General features: G+C 33.6%; 2 protein-coding genes across 2 annotated transcripts in view; one reads left to right on the forward strand and one right to left on the reverse strand.

Moving 5' to 3' along the window:
- The window catches only part of LOC130655720 (dynein axonemal heavy chain 1-like), a 52,244-nt gene extending 50,146 nt beyond the window's left edge, over positions 1-2,098 (reverse strand). Inside the window, exons 1-5 of the mRNA XM_057458502.1 lie at positions 1,777-2,098; positions 954-1,020; positions 697-773; positions 483-571; positions 136-401 (exon numbers count right to left, since the gene is read on the reverse strand). Of these exons, the coding sequence (XP_057314485.1) occupies positions 136-401; positions 483-571; positions 697-773; positions 954-1,020; positions 1,777-1,935 (658 nt within the window). The 5' untranslated portion in view covers positions 1,936-2,098. The remainder of the gene's footprint in view (positions 1-135; positions 402-482; positions 572-696; positions 774-953; positions 1,021-1,776) is intronic.
- A 6,660-nt stretch (positions 2,099-8,758) lies between these two features.
- Positions 8,759-10,428, forward strand: LOC130655728 (small VCP/p97-interacting protein-like). Its single transcript, XM_057458510.1, has 4 exons — positions 8,759-8,913; positions 9,343-9,393; positions 9,883-9,993; positions 10,223-10,428. The coding sequence occupies exons 1-4, from the start codon at positions 8,833-8,835 to the stop codon at positions 10,235-10,237; spliced, it is 258 nt and encodes an 85-aa protein (XP_057314493.1). The 5' UTR covers positions 8,759-8,832; the 3' UTR covers positions 10,238-10,428.
- The last annotated feature ends 9,594 nt before the right edge of the window (positions 10,429-20,022 follow it).

Genomic DNA, 20,022 nt, shown 5'->3' on the forward strand with positions numbered 1-20,022 from the left:
TAAACAAACCTTTTTTATATGTAGAAAATAAAAGGCTTTTTTCCACTTAGTCAAAATTTATATTTTTAAAACATACTTTGCTTTACAACACGATCTACATTTTGACAACACATTATGCAAAAAAAATAGTTATACCGCTTGGTAAAAGTGCCTTCCCAGGAACAGGCTTTCTTTTTTTGCCCTCCACACCCAATTTCAACCAATCGCTAGGTGTTCGACAATCATATTCAGTGTTATCGAAAATATCCAATGGCAAGAAACAGGGAAAAGGAGATTCTGTACTGTATGGATCAATTTCCACTCTCATGTTCACATTTGAAGAAGGCACAAGCAAGTTATTTTCTATGCCATGCTTCAAAAGCAATGTATGAAGATCTTGCTTTATAAATGATCTTTTCTGCCTATAATAAAAGGGTTCATATATGTATAATAATTATCATATGAACAGTGTGGCAAAATGTAAGTTAAGAATAAAGCTTAACCTTTCAATCTCTATTTTTCTTGGAGTTTGGCCAGGTTCTGTTTTAAAAGGCACCTGAACTTTAGGCTCCCAAGCTTTTGATGGAAATTCCTATGAAAACAAAGTCTCTTTCAACATGATGCGAAACAACCAAAATTAAAAGTCTGTTCTTGGAGATAAGAAATCAGAAGTGAAAGCAGTGGTTAACACTGTTTAACACATAATAGTTTATATACCGAAGTTCTTGTTGAAGCTGTCGATGGACCATATCGTGTTTTTTCCTCATTTGCTGTTGTATTTGAGAATGTTTTTGCTGAATGTAAATAATATGAATAAAAAATGAGTATTAAGAAATTAAAATAACAAGGCATATACTAATACACTTTTCATGTCACACTAAATAGCAAATAAAACAAATCTGGAAAAAAGTAAACAGAAAAAGTTACAATAAAAGAAATAAATGAGTGGATAAGAAGAAGCACAACAACTCAACCATAAGGAGCATGCTGCTCATGCACAGTCTTCCAAGCAGTACTGGTGTCTTTTTCTGCACCATCTCCCTAAAAAATGATTAATAAATCAATTCAGTTAGTGTACTGAATTGATTTATTTACAACAAAAAAGGAATTAACAGATGTAAATAGATTTTTCATTAACAGGATTTACACAAAAGCTTTAGGCCATGACAATTAATCTGTGCTTGTTTTTTATGTAAACATTTGAGTTTGAGACTTGGCCTTTATAAAATGTATTTTTTTATTTGTGTATGGTTGCATTGAGGTGGTCATCTCACACAGTAGCATTTTTACTAAAACACACAAGGGAAGGGGGGGAGGATAAATTGTAGCTGCGATAGAGAGGTAGTTATCTTATAGAGGCACTATGGAAGGTGGGTTTGACTGTACATCTGGTGATTAAGTGTGATTTCCAGTAAATATTTTTTTTAAAAAAAGGGGCTATTATTATTAAAGGACTTTGGTAGGTGCCATGAATGCATAGTTCAGGGTGCAAGCTTAAAGAAAAGACTGATAAGATTTATTTATTCCCTGTAAGGAAATTCAAGTGGCAAGAAATTCTATTTAAAAGTGAATTTCTTTAGTCTTTGTTAAAACCCTTGGAAACCTTTTTAAAAAATTTAGACAACTAGGGGCTAATAACAGCAACTTAAAAGCTGAAAATACTGAAGTTTCCATTGAATAACGAGAATTAACAAATTAATGAAATTTCAATTTGTTCCAGTTTTCTCCAGGTCACCTGTAAGTGGAGGTTATGTTTGAAAGAGAAAAAAAAATAACAATTTTTAAATTGGTACTTACATTTTCTAACAAAGTATTTTCCTTGGCCACAATGTCTGAATAATATCCTCTTTGATCCAACATATTTGGTGGTACAGGTACAAGTCCACTTTCTGTTAAATCATGGCTTGAAGTCAACTTAAATGCCCTTCGACTTGAAGAACGAGTTGGTCCATTCATTGTTACTCATCCAATGGTATATGTATTTTGATAATAAATAATTTACATCTATAAGATTATTAAAAGCCATTGATCTGACTTGGTCATTAAAACATAAAAGGTAGATAAATAGTTTCATCATACATAACAGAGAGAATGGAAAAGTTAAAAGTCAAGTGTTAACATTAAGAAGACAGTTTCTTGAAGAATATAAAGAGAAAATTCATTATAGAATATTATTTTTTGTCCAAAATAGCTATTCATTTGGAATGTGCACTTGCTGATACCAAAGTGTTGACATTCCAAATTCGAGCAATCATTTGTCAGGCTTTATCGATTAGAAAAAATTGTCCTGCAATATGGTCAACCATTTTGAATTTGGTTGTCCACACAATCCTTGTTAACATTTAAGCAAGGGGGAGGGGGTGATACAACCAGTGAATCTAAAACACTGGGCACCTTGTTAAACTCCTTAGTTGAATTGATTTATCATTGCCTATGTTAGAGATAGTTGAGAACTTCTGTTACTGAGGTGATATGTTGGGCATTGAAGGGGGTGTTGCAAGAAGTGTTACTTGCAGGATAGGTTCTGCTTGGAAAAAGTTCAGAGAGTTACTTCCTTTGTTGACTAGCAGAGTCTTGTCAATTGAGTTAAAAGGTAGGTTGCATGAGACCTGTGTAAGAAGTATTATGTTGTATGGTATTGAGACATGGGCAGTGAAACAGGAAGATCTGTACTGTTTAGAAAGGAATGATATGAGAATGGTTAGGTTGATGTGTAACGCCAGTCTGAGAAACAGAAAGAGTTCAGATGAACTAAGAGGCAGGCTAAGTATCCGTAAAATTAAAGATGTTATCCAGATAAGAAGATTGAATTGGCTGGGGCACTTGGAAAGAATAGAGGGGGATAATTGGGTAAGAAAGTGTAGAGACTTGATAGTTCCTGGGGCAAAGCCCAGAGGTAGACCGAGAAAGACTTGGCATAAGGTTATAAGGACAGACTTGATACAGAGGAAGTTGAATTTAGATCTAACACAGTCTAGATCAGATTGGAAAAGGGTCATTAATATACCCAATCCAACCCATGCTAGCATGGAAAACAGACATTAAGCCAAGAATGATGATGAATGATGGTATGTACAGCTGCCAAGCCTCTCCAGATGTCCAATTGCTTTACCTCATGGTTTACATGATTTGCTTAGAACAATCTAGGTGTAAATCCATTGGTAAAAGCTATTGGCTATTCAACTATCATTATGAATATTTGCAAACTGTTACTTGAAGAGATGCTGGGCTGCAGCCATGTGTAGGGATGTGTATGCACTCCTGGTAGAAAATGGTGAATACAGACAGGTGCAAGGAAGCAAATAACAGGAGTGGGATGCTTCAAGTACTGATAGTAGACATATGACAGAGGAGACTATGAGATTAACAACAGGTGAGAGATATTAAAGAAGCTTGAGTGGATTAAGTTCTTGTGAGTTATAACAAAAGAAATCACAGGAAAGGAGTTCTTAATGTGATTGAGATGTTGGTTAAGATGAAGAACACTATAGCAAAGAATTCTAGATGCAGAGGAGAAGAGTAAATTTATATTGTGAAATGCACTTGTGGGTTTGTTGGTTTCTTTGTCTCCAGCCTGGCATCCTCATCTAAATTCCCCTAAATAACTCTTACGCTTTAGTTGCTTAATTATGTAAAATTTTTAAAAATTAAGTTGATGTTACTACGAAAAACAACACTAATTAAATATACTTTAATAACCTGAACAGAACTGCTAAGAATTCCAAAGTTAATTTTTTGACAATGACTCAAACAAAATCTATAACAAACTTAGGAAATTGATTAATTCAGACCCCGTCCCTTTTATACACAGTATTAAATATTAAGGACTTCACTTTGATGAGCATCCTTATTCAAATTTATTATTTGCCATTAAAACATCTCTCATCTCTATCTCTTACGTTCTCTTCAAGTATAATATCAAGGCTGAAATTTTGTGAATAATTCTGATTTGTCTTGGTTCTTTATTTTTTAGAACCCATAATTTCACACCTTTCTACATCCTTAACAATTATTTTACCATCATCTAAAAAAAGTCATTTATCTCATTACAGTATAAATAACTTTCAAAATGTAAAATTTAAAAAATGCCTGTAGTTTTATTTCAATGCTATTTTCTCTATCTTAATTCCTTCTTCACCTCTTCCTCTGTATTTAGTAACATGTGCAATATAAAATGCATGTGCAAAGAATATTACGCATGCGATACAGGCTCCCAGGTTATTTTTGTTGCGCATTCATTTTGCGGTAGAAAAGTGGAGGACGTTTTAAATCGTGAACCCCAAACACGATGATCGAGCGTCTACTGGTATAGCGACTCTCTCAATCTTAACTTCCTTTTCTACGTGTCCGAAATAGTGTGCAAGACTATATTGTCATTTTTATATTTATTGTTTATTTTTCAGGTCATCACAAGCAAATATAGGCAAAAATATGCTTTGTTTTCAAATTAAAAAAAATCTTTATTCATGTGGCTTAAATAAAACTTTAACAAAATTTTTACAGAAAAAAAATTATACCGCAAGTGGGTTTCGTTTTTACTGGCATAAAGAAAAAATCCATTAAATTCGGACCTGCTATGGTCTCCAATTGTTTTATCAAATGAAGAAATTATCTACAATTAAATCCTGATAAAATGTCCGCCTGTAAGTTCATCCATGCTCCGTCGGGGCCAGGCAACAGAGATTATGTCTACGTAGTTTTTTAACTAATTCAGGATTCGGTGAATTAGCTAGGATGGTCAGGTTGGCTATGAATAGACCACTTGTGGATTAAAATGACCAGGACTATTCAATAATTTGCCAAGACGTGCGCGTGAGATCGCACGCCTCTCCTGAAAAAGACTGATCTGCTTGTTTAACCTTCCCTTATTAATATCATACACATTTTTGGCCAGGAGCATTGCACTTCAAATTCACTTGATCAGATTTGTTTTCTATTTTTAAATTTTTTTAAATTTGACATGGATTTATTTTGGTGAATGGTTTTCTTCACACCAAAATTTCTTCCCTATTAGTACCATATTCAGAAAATTGAAAATGAAACTAAAATGAAAAATGACCTTGAAAAATTGCCAAATTGCCAAAAAATTTGGTCATTTGTTAAGTATGGCTAATTTCAAAAACCTTTTTTTCTGTCAAGTAAAAATTATTGGAAAGACACACCTTTGCTATCATGTTATGAAAAGCATAAAAATTAAAAAAAAATCATGATCAAAATAAGTCGGATAAGGTCTAAAGGTCGAACTTTCCAATTTGTTAATATTTGGAATGTGCAAAAGAATTTCATGGAATATCCTTCCTGATCTGACAAGAAGTCACCATGGTGTTAAAAACATTCTGTAATGGTTATTTTACTGATTATACCTGCCTGGATCTAAAACAGTAGTGACAGACTATAGATTGTGTTTTAATGCAATCTGAAGTAACAATAGTTATTTTTTAAAAAAATAGCTATAGGTGAGCAAACACGATCCATTGTGAATTTATGGAAATATCAGAAAGATAAGAAATATCAATCAATCAGTTTTATTAAAAATTGTATCAAAATTTGGAACCAATCACGCGAAATAAAATTCAAATTCAACGAAAAAACCCAGGACACTCAATCTACTTAATAATCAATAAAGACAGATATATCAATGTTCAAGTATGGAACGACAGTTAGTTTGTATCTAGCTATATGCTAGTATTTTTGAGGATGACCTTGTCCCGACCCATTTTCCAACGTGTCATGTTTGTAAACAGGACCACCAAACTTTCAATGGGGGACCATCTTTCAATGGTGTGACTTGTTTGTCATCGCTCAATCCCAACTATCAAGTATTAGTAATAATTTTTTGACTTTTTATCTTTAAGATTTAAAACAAAATATATTTATATCTATTTATAAATTATACTATAAACTAGTTGATATGACCCGTGGAGAAAACCACTTAGGCAGAAGGACAATGGAAAAATAAGTTGTTTTAAATTTTTGCTAACGTCAGCAGTGCAGATACAAGAACAGATTGGCGAAATCTAGTTGATCTGTTGCCTTCATCCTAAAGAACTTGAAACGCTGATCAATAAAATGCACAGGATCATGTATTTTTGACAAACAGTTGCATACATATTGGGGTTTAAATGTTCTTTTTATGACATCATTGTCAAACCTGCCCAATTTAATCCCAGATGGTCCCTAGTTACCCACGCGGTGAAAAATGACTGATGTCACCACCTTGTATCCAAGTTATTTGACCTCAAAGTTGTAACTTTGATGACGTCAGCAGAGACATGTCAGAACACAAAATTTTGTATGCCTGTTGCCTTTATCTTATAGATCTTGAAACGTTGATCAAGAAAATTCAAGGATCGTGTACTTGTGACAAACAGATGCAGAGACATTAGGGTTTTAAGGTTTTTTATGACGTCATTAACCCGTAACGGATTCGGTGACCCAAGTTTAGAAAACTTACCCAAATTGGTCCCAGGTAGTCCCTAGTTACCTACGCAGGAGATGACGTCAGTTATTTCCACCCGTTTCCAAGTTATTTAGCCTTAAATTTGAAAGTGCAATGCAATGGCTTTACTAATCTTAATATACTTTCCTTTGATGTCAATATTGCTCGAACGTCAAAGTTTGATAATTTACAGAACAAATTTATAAGGCGATGTCTTATAGACTTTATCAAAGAAATTTTATCCACTTTGCAAAAGTCACAGACAGACAGAACTTGTATATTATTATATAGATTACTATAAGCAGTCAATAACACAGCACCACTGGTGTTACATCATACTTTTAAACAAAACATGCTGGAAAATGACTTATACTGTATGGGAAGAAAGTATGGCACAAACTTGGGTTTCGGAAACAAGAATGTGGATTGTGCGTGTGAAAACTTTGATTGTAATATCTTCAAGCGCCACAGTTTTTTATTTAAATCTTTAAACGGAAAGTCTTTCTATAGAAAGACTTTCCTGATCTAAAAAAGCAGTGGCAATATAAGCACTCTACTATCATACAAAAAGCCTGGGTAATTTAAACACCCTCGATACAGCTTATCCTGCAAAAATTTTTCCTGATCTAAAGAAGCAGTGGCAATATAAGCACTCTACTATCATACTACAAAAAGCCCTGGGTAATTTAAACACCCTCGATATAGCTTATCCCGCAAAAATCTTGACCGATTAAAAAATTTCCTGCATTCCCCCAATAGCAAAGTTTTCTGCATACTTGCGTTGCTAGTATACGGAAATTATTGCTACTTTTGTTAGCTATATGTTTGAGTTAGCACGAGAAGACGAGAAAAAGAACACAGACGTTTACGACGCAGGCGTCATAATTGTGAAATAGGGAAGAGTATTACCTCAAATTTTTTAATACATGTTTGGACACACATGTGCGTTTCTTTGTCAGCATAACGCAGTAGTGTTTTGATCTTGTGCTACCATTTTTTCTTTCATACAGTAATCTTGCTCCATGTGCCTACCCAATTTATGTACCTTTTACAAGTCAAACACTGCGCCCAAATGATAGTTTTCTCAACTGGGCACATCAGTGATATTTGTTTATTGTAGGCTGGCATGGAGCCATCGTGGTATTTTAAAGAACCGTCAAAAACAAGATAAAAGTCCGCGAAGATAGAGAAAGTGAAAGTTCAAATAACAAAATTAGGATTTGAAAAAAGCGGTCGGGTGTTTCCTCAATTTACATCTTTCTCTCTTCTGTGTGAAAAAAATATTTATTTACATTATTTAGCGGGACAGGGATTTTTTCGTGTTTTTAATCCATCTAGTTATGGCAAGCTAAATTGGGTATTCCTCCTGCTGCTCAGAAAAAGCAGAGGAGATTTCCTCCCACCACTAGCTAGCCTGCCATGTCTAACTAAAAGTAACCAAATTTGTTGGGGTTGATTACTTTCTCAATCCATGTGATACAATGTTTTGATTTGTTTATAAGATGGACATGCCATATTCAAATAATAAATAATAAAATAATAAATATTACAAATACAAATAATAAATATTCAAAAGACTAAGATAAAAAATTCTTCAAGAATGTATGAATTTTATTAAAAGCCATTTTATCATATGTGGGCCTGCTGTTTTTATTTAACTACAAAAATGTCACAGATATACAGAAATCCTAAACTAAACAATGGCAGACCACTCATATTTCTTTATGTTAGACTGAGAGATATTATGACTCATCTTCTCGTCCCCTGGTTATGCGTTTAAGCACCTGCAATTTTTTTATTTCTAAACTTTTTATCATTTGTGTAAAAATTTTATTTTATTTACAACCAGCCATTATCATTTATTCATTATTTTATCTACCCAACACACTGTACACAAGTGATGTTATTAAAGAAATCGGAAATTTGAACCAATAGTTTGAAAAAGTGTCTAGCAAAAAGTCCTTGATGTGGTTTGCTGTAGCAAAAATGTGATTAGAAGGGCCTGGTTGCGAAGTTGAGCACTTATTATATTTTGTATTCAGGTATTTAGTCTCATGAACTTACTGGAACCTTGTGTAATTCACTGATTTAATCAAGCTAACTAGACAATGCAAATTTCATTTTAACAAAGTCATGTTTATATTCCCGGACATCTTCATAAATTGACAGGCAAGGGAAAATCAGCAAAAAAATATATAATTATTTATTCCTTTTATTTCATGCTCTGTATAAACATTTCTATTTTATGAAAAAACTCAGTATTTATGCAATAAATTTACTTCTTATTACCATTATTGAAAAAGTATTCACAAAGTTGAAGTTAAAAATTTACTCCTTATCGGTCTTATTACATTGTAAAACAATTTTTTGTTCAGAGGTATATTAAGTCTGAACAAGAGGATCAATGAGGTAACATGGGTGCTTGTATGGATTGCTTGTTAGGTTCTGCTGATTACAACAAACAAGAGGAAGAACAAGTATCTCAAGAAGAAATTGTAAGAAATTATTATTAGTAAACAGTTCTAAGTCTCACAACACAAAACTGTTTGACAATGTAGAATCCTGTCTTAGGTCAGAAAATGATAGAATAAAAAAAGAGGTCCAAAGTTCTCCCAATATTTTCACTGAATAAACAATAGGCAATTCAACAGGGTGTCTTGAATAAACATCATTTCTTAAACCTGATTCTAAGCACCCATTATAGAAAAGTATGTGGGGGGATTTTTTCGATAAAATTTGCCATCATTATAAATTTGAGATGGTTGACACTGTTCATAGTGTTTTTGTAACACAAAAGGACTCAATTTCAAAATCATAATCTTCCATGAAATAAAGTGAAATTATTTGAGCCCGGTGTTGTACACAATATTTTATAATTTGGCATATTTGAGTTAAAACTTATATTTACATATATTTAATCTCAGGAAGAAAGAAGAAAAAGGCAAGCTGAAGCAGCTATGCAACGCCAGAAACAGGTAAAAGTCCCTAAAACTCTTTTGTTTTGTAATCAATTGCCAAGGTAACTATTGTTACAATAATAAGAATAATAAAATAATGTTATTATGCAGCCTTTACATGTATTAAGCCTGAAATAGTAAAATATATCGCAAAATTGTCAAAAATTAATTCCCACAAATTTGGATTTTTTTTCTCCTTTATTTACACTAATATTTACAATAATTTTTTTCTTTTAATTAACCTGGAACCACATATGATGCATATGTGGATTTCAACTTCAGCAGTCTTTATTTTATGTCTGGGTATAAATTGTCATCAAATTCTTCAAATTTAATTCTCCTGAAATATTACGAACTTGCGAAAATTGGGTCTTGTGAAATTAAATTTTATTTTAAAAAGTTTCTCACTAAAATTAATTCCCTTCAGGTAGCTATCCACCCCATAATTCACCGCATTTTATATCTTTGCTTACCATGTTAACACACATTAATTTCCTGTTTTTACAGGAGGAAGGAAGAGGCATAAAGGATCCTGAAAGACTGAGAAGAGAGAAACGAAAACGTGAAGATGCTGATCGTGAAGCACAAAGAAGTGGAAATCATGATGGTCATTTAAAAGTATGTTTTAAATTTTGGCATGGTGTTCATAGGGATGGATGTTCTTCTCATTACTAGACGATTTCTATCCCTTCCTTCCTTTTCATAATATTTATATTAATGATAAACTGGATAAATTCATAAGTGATTAATGTACCAATGAAAGTCAAGCAAAATTTACCCAAGAACCTATCTATTCCTAAATTGTTACAGTTAACTAAATAAAATCATATTTATTTCATATTTTTAGTGGAGTGTCAGCTAATGCCTCGTCATGTGAATGTTATTTTGCAAGGGGGATGTTCAGATACGAAATAATGGTCCATTTTGTTTTCATGTATGTTATATGCAAATGTATCAACCGATTTTGCGGATAAACAATTTTATTTATCGTTGGTGAATAGCTACTTTCAAATGTTGTAAGAAATGCTTATAAAACGAAAATTTTTAAACTTACACTTAAACTTACACTTTCTAAGAACAAACAATTTTCAGTTCTTTGACAAACCGTCAAAGAACTGAAAATTAGTTCGATTTTAATGATGGTGTTGGAATCTGCAACTAGTGTATCTCTCTTAGCGTAATGGAAATCTATTTAGGACTGGTTCACAAATCAAAAAAAAGGTAGCACTAAATGTCAATCTGATGTAGGGAAGGAGAGGTTTAAATTCTTAAACGTTTTATGCTACTTTATTTTACACTTCTTTTTGTCTTTATGCGTCGCGGGAACTTATGTCCGTGTGCTTGCGATTTCAAGAATCGACGATATTCGGATATTAGGTTCTTTTGATTTTGATGTTGAGTGCAGTGAGGGGGTGGGAGTAAAATCTAAACATGGGATAGACGTTTGGCGTACGTTTTTCGATGTGAGTCATTCCATATTAACTAACAAATATTCTTAGAAAATTTTGTTTGATGTGTTTTATTTTATGAGTTATTATTCCATTCCATTTTATATTTAATTTCAAAGCACTATTGGAAAGGCCTATTTAAAATGGAAATATATGTAACAAACACAGTTTTTAATAAAGATGGGTTTTCTGTTTAATTCGCAGTGGATATAAAACGATTATATTACATAAAAAAATTTATGAAGCAATGCATTTATAATTTCATGATGAGATTTATATTTTATTTCTGTGACATTCGAGACTCGTGAAACTCTCTGCAGTTTCTTTATTGCTATGTTATTGCTTTTGTCAGGGACGACGTGAACTTCTCACCTATGTCTCTGCTTCATTATCGTGTTATTTCGCTGAGAAAATCAAGGGTTTACTTTGTAGTTTGTTACACCCATGGTAAAAAAACATCCAAGAACGTCAAAGCCTTTTTACAGCTGAGGGCACGATCCAAATCAAAGATAAATTGATATTTTTACATTAGCAGGCAGCTGCAATCAAATTAAGCCATACAAATCGATAACTTTATCAATCATAATTTTTAACAGCCGGTTTGTTCAGTATCCCTTTTTTTGTGTCCATTTTGTTTTCTTAACTCTTAGTGTTGAGCTTTTACTTAAGCAATATTCCATATAGTAATACTGCCCACACGATAAAAAAATAACGTATCAGTAAAAGCGAATAGTTAGCATTTGATCGTAAAAAATCAACGTCAATCTAACTTTTCCTTCTCGACTAATTTCCCTATTTTTTTTATTTATTTATTTATTTTTTTTGGGGGGGGGCAATACCTGGTTTTCCTTGCAAAGGACAAAACAACATTTGTCATATGCGCTCGGTCGAACTAAATATTTAAAAAATGACGTAACATAATTTTTTCCTTTCGCTCGATTAGCAAATTCTCCTTGAGTTTAAATTTTGTGTCTAGTTCTTTCTTATTGCCTTTTTACTTGTGCCAATCAATATCGAACTAAGTTTAATCGCGTCGTATATGGAACAGGATTTTGCTATTTTATGATTTCTGTTCTCCATTCTTTTTTTTCCATCCAGTTCGTAAAATCTATTAGTTTAAGTCATTTTGTATATTATCTGATATCGGAGCGGCGATAGGTAAGGGTCCCAGAAACGAGGTTGTCATTGGCCTAAACTTTGTATGCTAAAAATTTTGTGTTCCTTAATTTTGGTGCCACAAGTTTACTTTTTATTTAAGAAATCATTTCATTTCACTAATGTGGTTTGCATTAGTTGTTTTGTTTATTGCACCACACTATCTTGCTTTTTTATTTTGAACTCTCTATATTAGGTGTACATTAGAATCCGGAGATTCGTCTGACTTTGCGAATGTCCGGAATATCCGTAATCTTGAAAAACACTACTGTCAGGATTTGTTAAAGATTTTTGGTGAAAATAATAAATGCATTAAAAGCTTTCGCCTTTTATCAATTGCTTTTAAAATTTCATACTTTCAACAATCAGACATAATTGTATTTTACGTTTCTCTCCGCCGCGTGACACAATGTTGAAATTGAAAAATGAGCGCTCCCAGAAAAACGTGTGTTTCAAATGAAATTTGCAAGAATTCGATTTCCAATATAAGTCATTTAACATACAGTTTTCGGAATGTCCGAATTACATTCGGTTTTTTCGCTAAAGGAACGGAAGAAAATAGTACGACTTAGCGAATGACCAAGATATCCGGGGTACGACTTAGGCGGATTATTTTTGCTTAAGGGGGACAAGGAATACGTACGGGTAAGCGAATGTCCGAGTTTACCCGGAGAACAACTAAACGGTATTCTACTGTACTTAGGACAGAAAGGCTTGCAATTTTTCTTCTGTCTTATGTCTTGTCTCTTCTCGCGGGAGTTTGTTTGGAAAATTTCTAAATCAATAAAACAGCGAAAGTTATTTTCACAAAATTACAAATAATTCACGGCTCACTAAAATTTCTCTTGCTAATATTTTTTATTTTTTTTCATTGAATAAGTGGGTTACTTTTCATAAACGTTTTTCACTCAAGTGAGTGAGAAGTTATTGGAGAGACGATTGACTTGTTTAATCTAAAAATGCATCGAAATTTAAATTTTCTAACTTTGTTCCCAGGGTTTTTTGTCCCTAACCAGCGTTGCGCTTTTTGACAGGTATGACGAACAATGTTTGTTAAGCCTAAGAAAATGTTGTGAAGTTTTTAAGTTTTTTAAATTTTAAGTAATTTTTCTTTTTATTCTATGTCTATTAACCAGTATATAGTGAGATTAAAGTTGTAATTACTGATGTTCAAAATTCAAATGCAATAATTTTTTATGTGTTTTTATAAGAATGCATATGTTCAACTACGATATCGTATGAAAATTAGCCAATCCAGCCTGCAGAAAAAAGAAGAAAAAGAAGAAAAAACATGAAAAGGATTTTACCTTTGTTTTGTTCTCTTTTTATCGTTTTGTCCTTTTTTTTGTTTATGTAACGTGTTAAGTTTTTTATAATTTAAGTTGCCGTTTTAGCACCATGTACACAAATTGTCTTATTGTTAAGAAATAAATTTATCATAACGTTTATACAATCTCTTCTTCCCGCCAAAAGCGAGTTTAACAGAAAATTATGACAAAAAAACGTCAGGTTTGGACAAAAAATCCGAAAATATGATTCACAATCTTTATAGCTATTACAGAGAGATTGCTTGAGTTTGGAATGGCAACGGACATGGTGGTTTGCAACACATCATTCAGTTAGAGACAGAGTCGTCTGATAACATATGATTCAGGTGGCTGTAAGACACAGATAGATTACTTCCTGGTTAGAAAGTCAGACAAGACAGTGGCGAAGGACGGGAAAGTTATATCGGGGGAAGAGTGTGTTTCCCAGCATAGGTTGCTGGTTTGTGATATTATCTTGAAGAGTGTTAAAGAAGCCAAGGGAAAGTACAGGCCCCGTCGTAAAGTCTGGAAGCTGAAGGAAGAGATTGTAGCAAGACAATTTAGTGCAAAAGTTCAGCAGTTAGCCCACAATGGTCAGTGTGATAGTGACAATGTTGAAAGTACTTGGACTACTTTGAAGAATTGTCTTCTAGAAGCTTCTGATGATACCTGTGGGTGGACGAAATGACTAGCTAGACATAGACAGACCTGGTGGTGGAATAATGAGGTTGACCAGTGTATAAAAGAAAAGAGGAAACTTTGGAAAGAGTGGAAGTCAGGTGGTAGTAAAAATATTTACTTAGAAGCTAAGCGTCGTGCTCGTACAGCAGTGTATAAGGCAAAATCAGAAGCAGAGAGAAACAGATTTGCAGATGTGTTAAGAAGGGAAGACCAGCGCAATGAGGTATTCAAGATAGCAAAGCAAATGAAGAAGACTAATCAAGATGTTGTAGGTGAGAAGTGTATACGTAATAATGAAGGTGTTTTGGCTAGCACAGAAGAGGAGAAAAGTGTAGCTTGGAAGAATTATTATCAGAGGTTGCTTAACACTGAGTTTGATTGGGATGAGGATAATTTGTCTGATGATGATGTTGTAGAAGGGCCAGCTATGCAGATCAAGACAGAATTGGTAGTCGAGGCTATTAAGAAATTGAAGATTGGCAAGGCTGCAGGAGTATCAGGTATTGTTGCAGAGGTGGTAAAAGCATCTGGATATATTGGAGTTGAGCTTATTACAAGTTTTGCTAATAAGATTATAAAGGATGGTGCTATTCCGAGTGAGTGGCAGTCGAGTGTAATAGTGATTTGTTTCAAGGGCAAGGGTAATGCATTAGAAGAGGTAACTATAGAGGTTTGAAGTTGGTTGATCAAGTAATGAAAGTTATTGAAAGAGTGATTGATAAGTTACTTAGAGAAAGAATTGATATAGATAAGATGCAATTTGGTTTTGTTCCAGGGCGTGGCACTACAGATGCAATATTTTTACTCAGACAGCTTCAGGAAAAGTATTTAGGAAAGAGAAAGAATCTCTATTTTGCCTTTGTAGATTTAGAGAAAGCTTTTGATAGAGTGCCACGTAAAGTTATTTGGTGGGCTATGAGAAAATTAGGTGTGGATGAGTGGCTAGTTACGATGGTACAGTCTATGTACAGCAATGCTAGAAGTCGTGTCAGGATTAATGATTCACTTAGTGATGAATTTAGTGTAAATGTTGGTGTACATCAGGGTTCTGTACTTACCCCTTTGTTGTTTGTTCTAGTCTTAGAAGCGCTGTCGATTGAGTTCAGAACAGGTTGTCCATGGCAGTTATTGTATGCAGATGATTTGGTTCTCATAACACACATTAATTTCCTGTTTTTACAGGAGGAAGGAAGAGGCATAAAGGATCCTGAAAGACTGAGAAGAGAGAAACGAAAACGTGAAGATGCTGATCGTGAAGCACAAAGAAGTGGAAATCATGATGGTCATTTAAAAGTATGTTTTAAATTTTGGCATGGTGTTCATAGGGATGGATGTTCTTCTCATTACTAGACGATTTCTATCCTTTCCTTCCTTTTCATAATATTTATATTAATGATAAACTGGATAAATTCATAAGTGATTAATGTACCAATGAAAGTCAAGCAAAATTTACCCAGGAACCTATCTATTCCTAAATTGTTACAGTTAACTAAATAAAATCATATTTATTTCATATTTTTAGTGGAGTGTCAGCTAATGCCTCGTCAGGTGAATGTTATTTTGCAAGGGGGATGTTCAGATACGAAATAATGGTCCATTTTGTTTTCATGTATGTTATATGCAAATGTATCAACCGATTTTGCGGATAAACAATTTTATTTATCGTTGGTGAATAGCTACTTTCAAATGTTGTAAGAAATGCTTATAAAACGAAAATTTTTAAACTTACACTTAAACTTACACTTTCTAAGAACAAAACAATTTTCAGTTCTTTGACAAACCGTCAAAGAACTTAAAATTAGTTCGATTTTAATGATGGTGTTGGAATCTGCAACTAGTGTATCTCTCTTAGCGTAATGGAAAATTATTTAGGACTGGTTCACAAATCAAAAAAAGGTAGCACTAAATGTCAATCTGATGTAGGGAAGGAGAGGTTTAAATTCTTGAACGTTTTATGCTACTTTATTTTACACTTCTTTTTGTCTTTATGCGTCGCGGGAACTTATGTCCGTGTGCTTGCGATTTCAAGAATCAACGATACTCAAATTTTAGGCTCTTTTGTTTTTGATGTTGAGGGCAATGAGGGGGTGGGAGTAAAATCTAAACATGGGATAGACGTTTGGCGTACGTTTTTTGATATGTGAGTCATTCCATATTAACTAACGAATATTCTTAGAAAATTTTGTTTGAGGTGTTTTATTTTATAAGTTATTATTCTATTCCATTTTATATTTAATTTCAAAGCACTATTGGAAAGGCCTATTTAAAATGGAAATATATGTTACAAACACAGTTTTTAATAAAGATGGGTTTTCTGTTTAATTCGCAGTGGATATAAAACGATTATATTACATAGAAAAATTTATGAAGCAATGCATTTATAATTTTATGATGAGATTTATATTTTATTTCTGTGACATTCGAGACTCGTGAAACTCTCTGCAGTTTCTTGATTGCTATGTTATTGCTTTTGTCAGGGACGACGTGAACTTCTCACCTATGTCTCTGCTTCATTATCGTGTTATTTCGCTGAGAAAATCAAGGGTTTACTTTGTAGTTTGTTACACCCATGGTAAAAAAACATCCAAGAACGTCAAAGCCTTTTTACAGCTGAGGGCACGATCCAAATCAAAGATAAATTGATATTTTTACATTAGCAGGCAGCTGCAATCAAATTAAGCCATACAAATCGATAACTTTATCAATCATAATTTTTAACAGCCGGTTTGTTCAGTATCCGTTTTTTTTGTGTCCATTTTGTTTTCTTAACTCTTAGTGTTGAGCTTTTACTTAAGCGATATTCCATATAGTAATACTGCCCACACGATAAAAAAATAACGTATCAGTAAAAGCGAATAGTTAGCATTTGATCGTAAAAAATCAACGTCAATCTAACTTTTCCTTCTCGACTAATTTCCCTATTTTTTTTATTTATTTATTTATTTTTTTTTGGGGGGGGCAATGCTTGGTTTTCTTTGCAAAGGACAAAACAACATTTGTCATATGCTCGGTCGAACTAAATATTTAGAAAATGACGTAACATATTTTTTTCTTTTCGCTCGATTAGCAAATGCTCCTTGAGTTTTAATTTTGTGTCTAGTTCTTTCTTATTGCCTTTTTACTTGTGCCAATCAATATCGAACCAAGTTTAATCGCGTCGTATATGGAACAAATTTTTGGAACAGGATTTTGCTATTTTATGATTTCTGTTCTCCATTCTTTCTTTTTCCATCCAGTTCGTAAAATCTATTAGTTTAAGTCATTTTGTATATTATCTGATATCGGAGCGGCGATAGGTAAGGGTCCCAGAAACGAGGTTGTCATCGGCCTAAACTTTGTATGCCAAAAATTTTGTGTTCCCTAATTTTGGTGCCACAAGTTTACTTTTTATTTAAGAAATCATTTCATTTCACTAATGTGGTTTGCATTAGTTGTTTTGTTTATTACACCACACTATCTTGCTTTTTTATTTTGAACTCTCTATATTAGGTGTACATTAGAATCCGGAGATTCGTCTGACTTTGCGAATGTCCGAAATATCCGTAATCTTGAAAAACACTACTGTCAGGATTTGTTAAAGATTTTTGGTGAAAATAATAAATGCATTAAAAGCTTTTGCCTTTTATCAATTGCTTTTAAAATTTCATACTTTCATCAATCAGACATAATTGTATTTTACGTTTCTCTCCGTCGCGTGACACAATGTTGAAATTGAAAAATGAGCGCTCCCAGAAAAACGTGTGTTTCAAATGAAATTTGCAAGAATTCGATTTCCAATATAAGTCATTTAACATACAGTTTTCGGAATGTCCGAATTACATTCGGTTTTTTCGCTAAAGGAACGGAAGAAAATAGTACGACTTAGCGAATGACCAAGATATCCGGGGTACGACTTAAGCGGATTATTTTTGCTTAAGGGGGACAAGGAATACATACGAGTAAGCGAATGTCCGAGTTTACCCGGAGAACAACTAAACGGTATTCTACTGTACTTAGGACAGAATGTTTTGCGGGCAAAAGGCTTGCGATTTTTCTTCTGTCTTATGTCTTGTCTCTTCTCGCGGAAGTTTGTTTGGAAAATTTCTAAATCAATAAAACAGCGAAAGTTATTTTCACAAAATTACAAATAATTCACGGCTCACTAAAATTTCTCTTGCTAATATTTTTTATTTTTTTTCATTGAATAAGTGGGTTACTTTTCATAAACGTTTTTCACTCAAGTGAGTGAGAAGTTATTGGAGAGACGATTGACTTGTTTAATTTAAAAATGCATCGAAATTTAAATTTTCTAACTTTGTTCCCAGGGTTTTTTGTCCCTAACCAGCGTTGCGCTTTTTGACAGGTATGACGAACAATGTTTGTTAAGCCTAAGAAAATGTTGTGAAGTTTTTAAGTTTTTTAAATTTTAAGTAATTTTTCTTTTTATTATGTAGTGAGATTAAAGTTGTAATTACTGATGTTCAAAATTCAAATGCAATAATTTTTTATGTGTTTTTATAAGAATGCATATGTTCAACTACGATATCGTATGAAAATTAGCCAATCCAGCGTGCAGAAAAAAGAAGAAAAAGAAGAAAAAACATGAAAAGGATTTTACCTTTGTTTTGTTCTCTTTTTATCGTTTTGTCCTTTTTTTTGTTTATGTAACGTGTTAAGTTTTTTATAATTTAAGTTGCCGTTTTAGCACCATGTACACAAATTGTCTTATTGTTAAGAAATAAATTTATCATAACGTTTATACAATCTCTTCTTCCCGCCAAAAGCGAGTTTAACAGAAAATTATGACAAAAAAACGTCAGGTTTGGACAAAAAATCCGAAAATATGATTCACAATCTTTATAGCTGTTACAGAGAGATTGCTTGAGTTTGGAATGGCAACGGACATGGTGGTTTGCAACACATCATTCAGTTAGAGACAGAGTCGTCTGATAACATATGATTCAGGTGGCTGTAAGACACAGATAGATTACTTCCTGGTTAGAAAGTCAGACAAGACAGTGGCGAAGGACGGGAAAGTTATATCGGGGGAAGAGTGTGTTTCCCAGCATAGGTTGCTGGTTTGTGATATTATCTTGAAGAGTGTTAAAGAAGCCAAGGGAAAGTACAGGCCCCGTCGTAAAGTCTGGAAGCTGAAGGAAGAGATTGTAGCAAGACAATTTAGTGCAAAAGTTCAGCAGTTAGCCCACAATGGTCAGTGTGATAGTGACAATGTTGAAAGTACTTGGACTACTTTGAAGAATTGTCTTCTAGAAGCTTCTGATGATACCTGTGGGTGGACGAAATGACTAGCTAGACATAGACAGACCTGGTGGTGGAATAATGAGGTTGACCAGTGTATAAAAGAAAAGAGGAAACTTTGGAAAGAGTGGAAGTCAGGTGGTAGTAAAAATATTTACTTAGAAGCTAAGCGTCGTGCTCGTACAGCAGGCAAAATCAGAAGCAGACAGAAACAGATTTGCAGATGTGTTAAGAAGGGAAGACCAGCGTAATGAGGTATTCAAGATAGCAAAGCAAATGAAGAAGACTAATCAAGATGTTGTAGGTGAGAAGTGTATACGTAATAATGAAGGTGTTTTGGCTAGCACAGAAGAGGAGAAAAGTGTAGCTTGGAAGAATTATTATCAGAGGTTGCTTAACACTGAGTTTGATTGGGATGAGGATAATTTGTCTGATGATGATGTTGTAGAAGGGCCAGCTATGCAGATCAAGACAGAATTGGTAGTCGAGGCTATTAAGAAATTGAAGATTGGCAAGGCTGCAGGAGTATCAGGTATTGTTGCAGAGGTGGTAAAAGCATCTGGATATATTGGAGTTGAGCTTATTACAAGTTTTGCTAATCAGATTATAAAGGATGGTGCTATTCCGAGTGAGTGGCAGTCGAGTGTAATAGTGATTTGTTTCAAGGGCAAGGGTAATGCATTAGAAGAGGTAACTATAGAGGTTTGAAGTTGGTTGATCAAGTAATGAAAGTTATTGAAAGAGTGATTGATAAGTTACTTAGAGAAAGAATTGATATAGATAAGATGCAATTTGGTTTTGTTCCAGGGCGTGGCACT

Source organism: Hydractinia symbiolongicarpus, chromosome 8, assembly GCF_029227915.1.
Source record: "Hydractinia symbiolongicarpus strain clone_291-10 chromosome 8, HSymV2.1, whole genome shotgun sequence".
In the NCBI taxonomy this organism is placed as follows: domain Eukaryota; kingdom Metazoa; phylum Cnidaria; class Hydrozoa; order Anthoathecata; family Hydractiniidae; genus Hydractinia; species Hydractinia symbiolongicarpus.

What these genes read in the sequence shown, in the direction of transcription:
- LOC130655728 (XM_057458510.1), top strand. Translation starts at nt 8,833, where the DNA reads ATGGGTGCTTGTATGGATTGCTTGTTAGGTTCTGCTGATTACAACAAA. An exon ending in AAGTATCTCAAGAAGAAATT is followed by an intron (nt 8,914 to 9,342) that starts GTAAGAAATTAT and finishes ATTTAATCTCAG; the next exon opens with GAAGAAAGAAGAAAAAGGCA. An exon ending in CTATGCAACGCCAGAAACAG is followed by an intron (nt 9,394 to 9,882) that starts GTAAAAGTCCCT and finishes CTGTTTTTACAG; the next exon opens with GAGGAAGGAAGAGGCATAAA.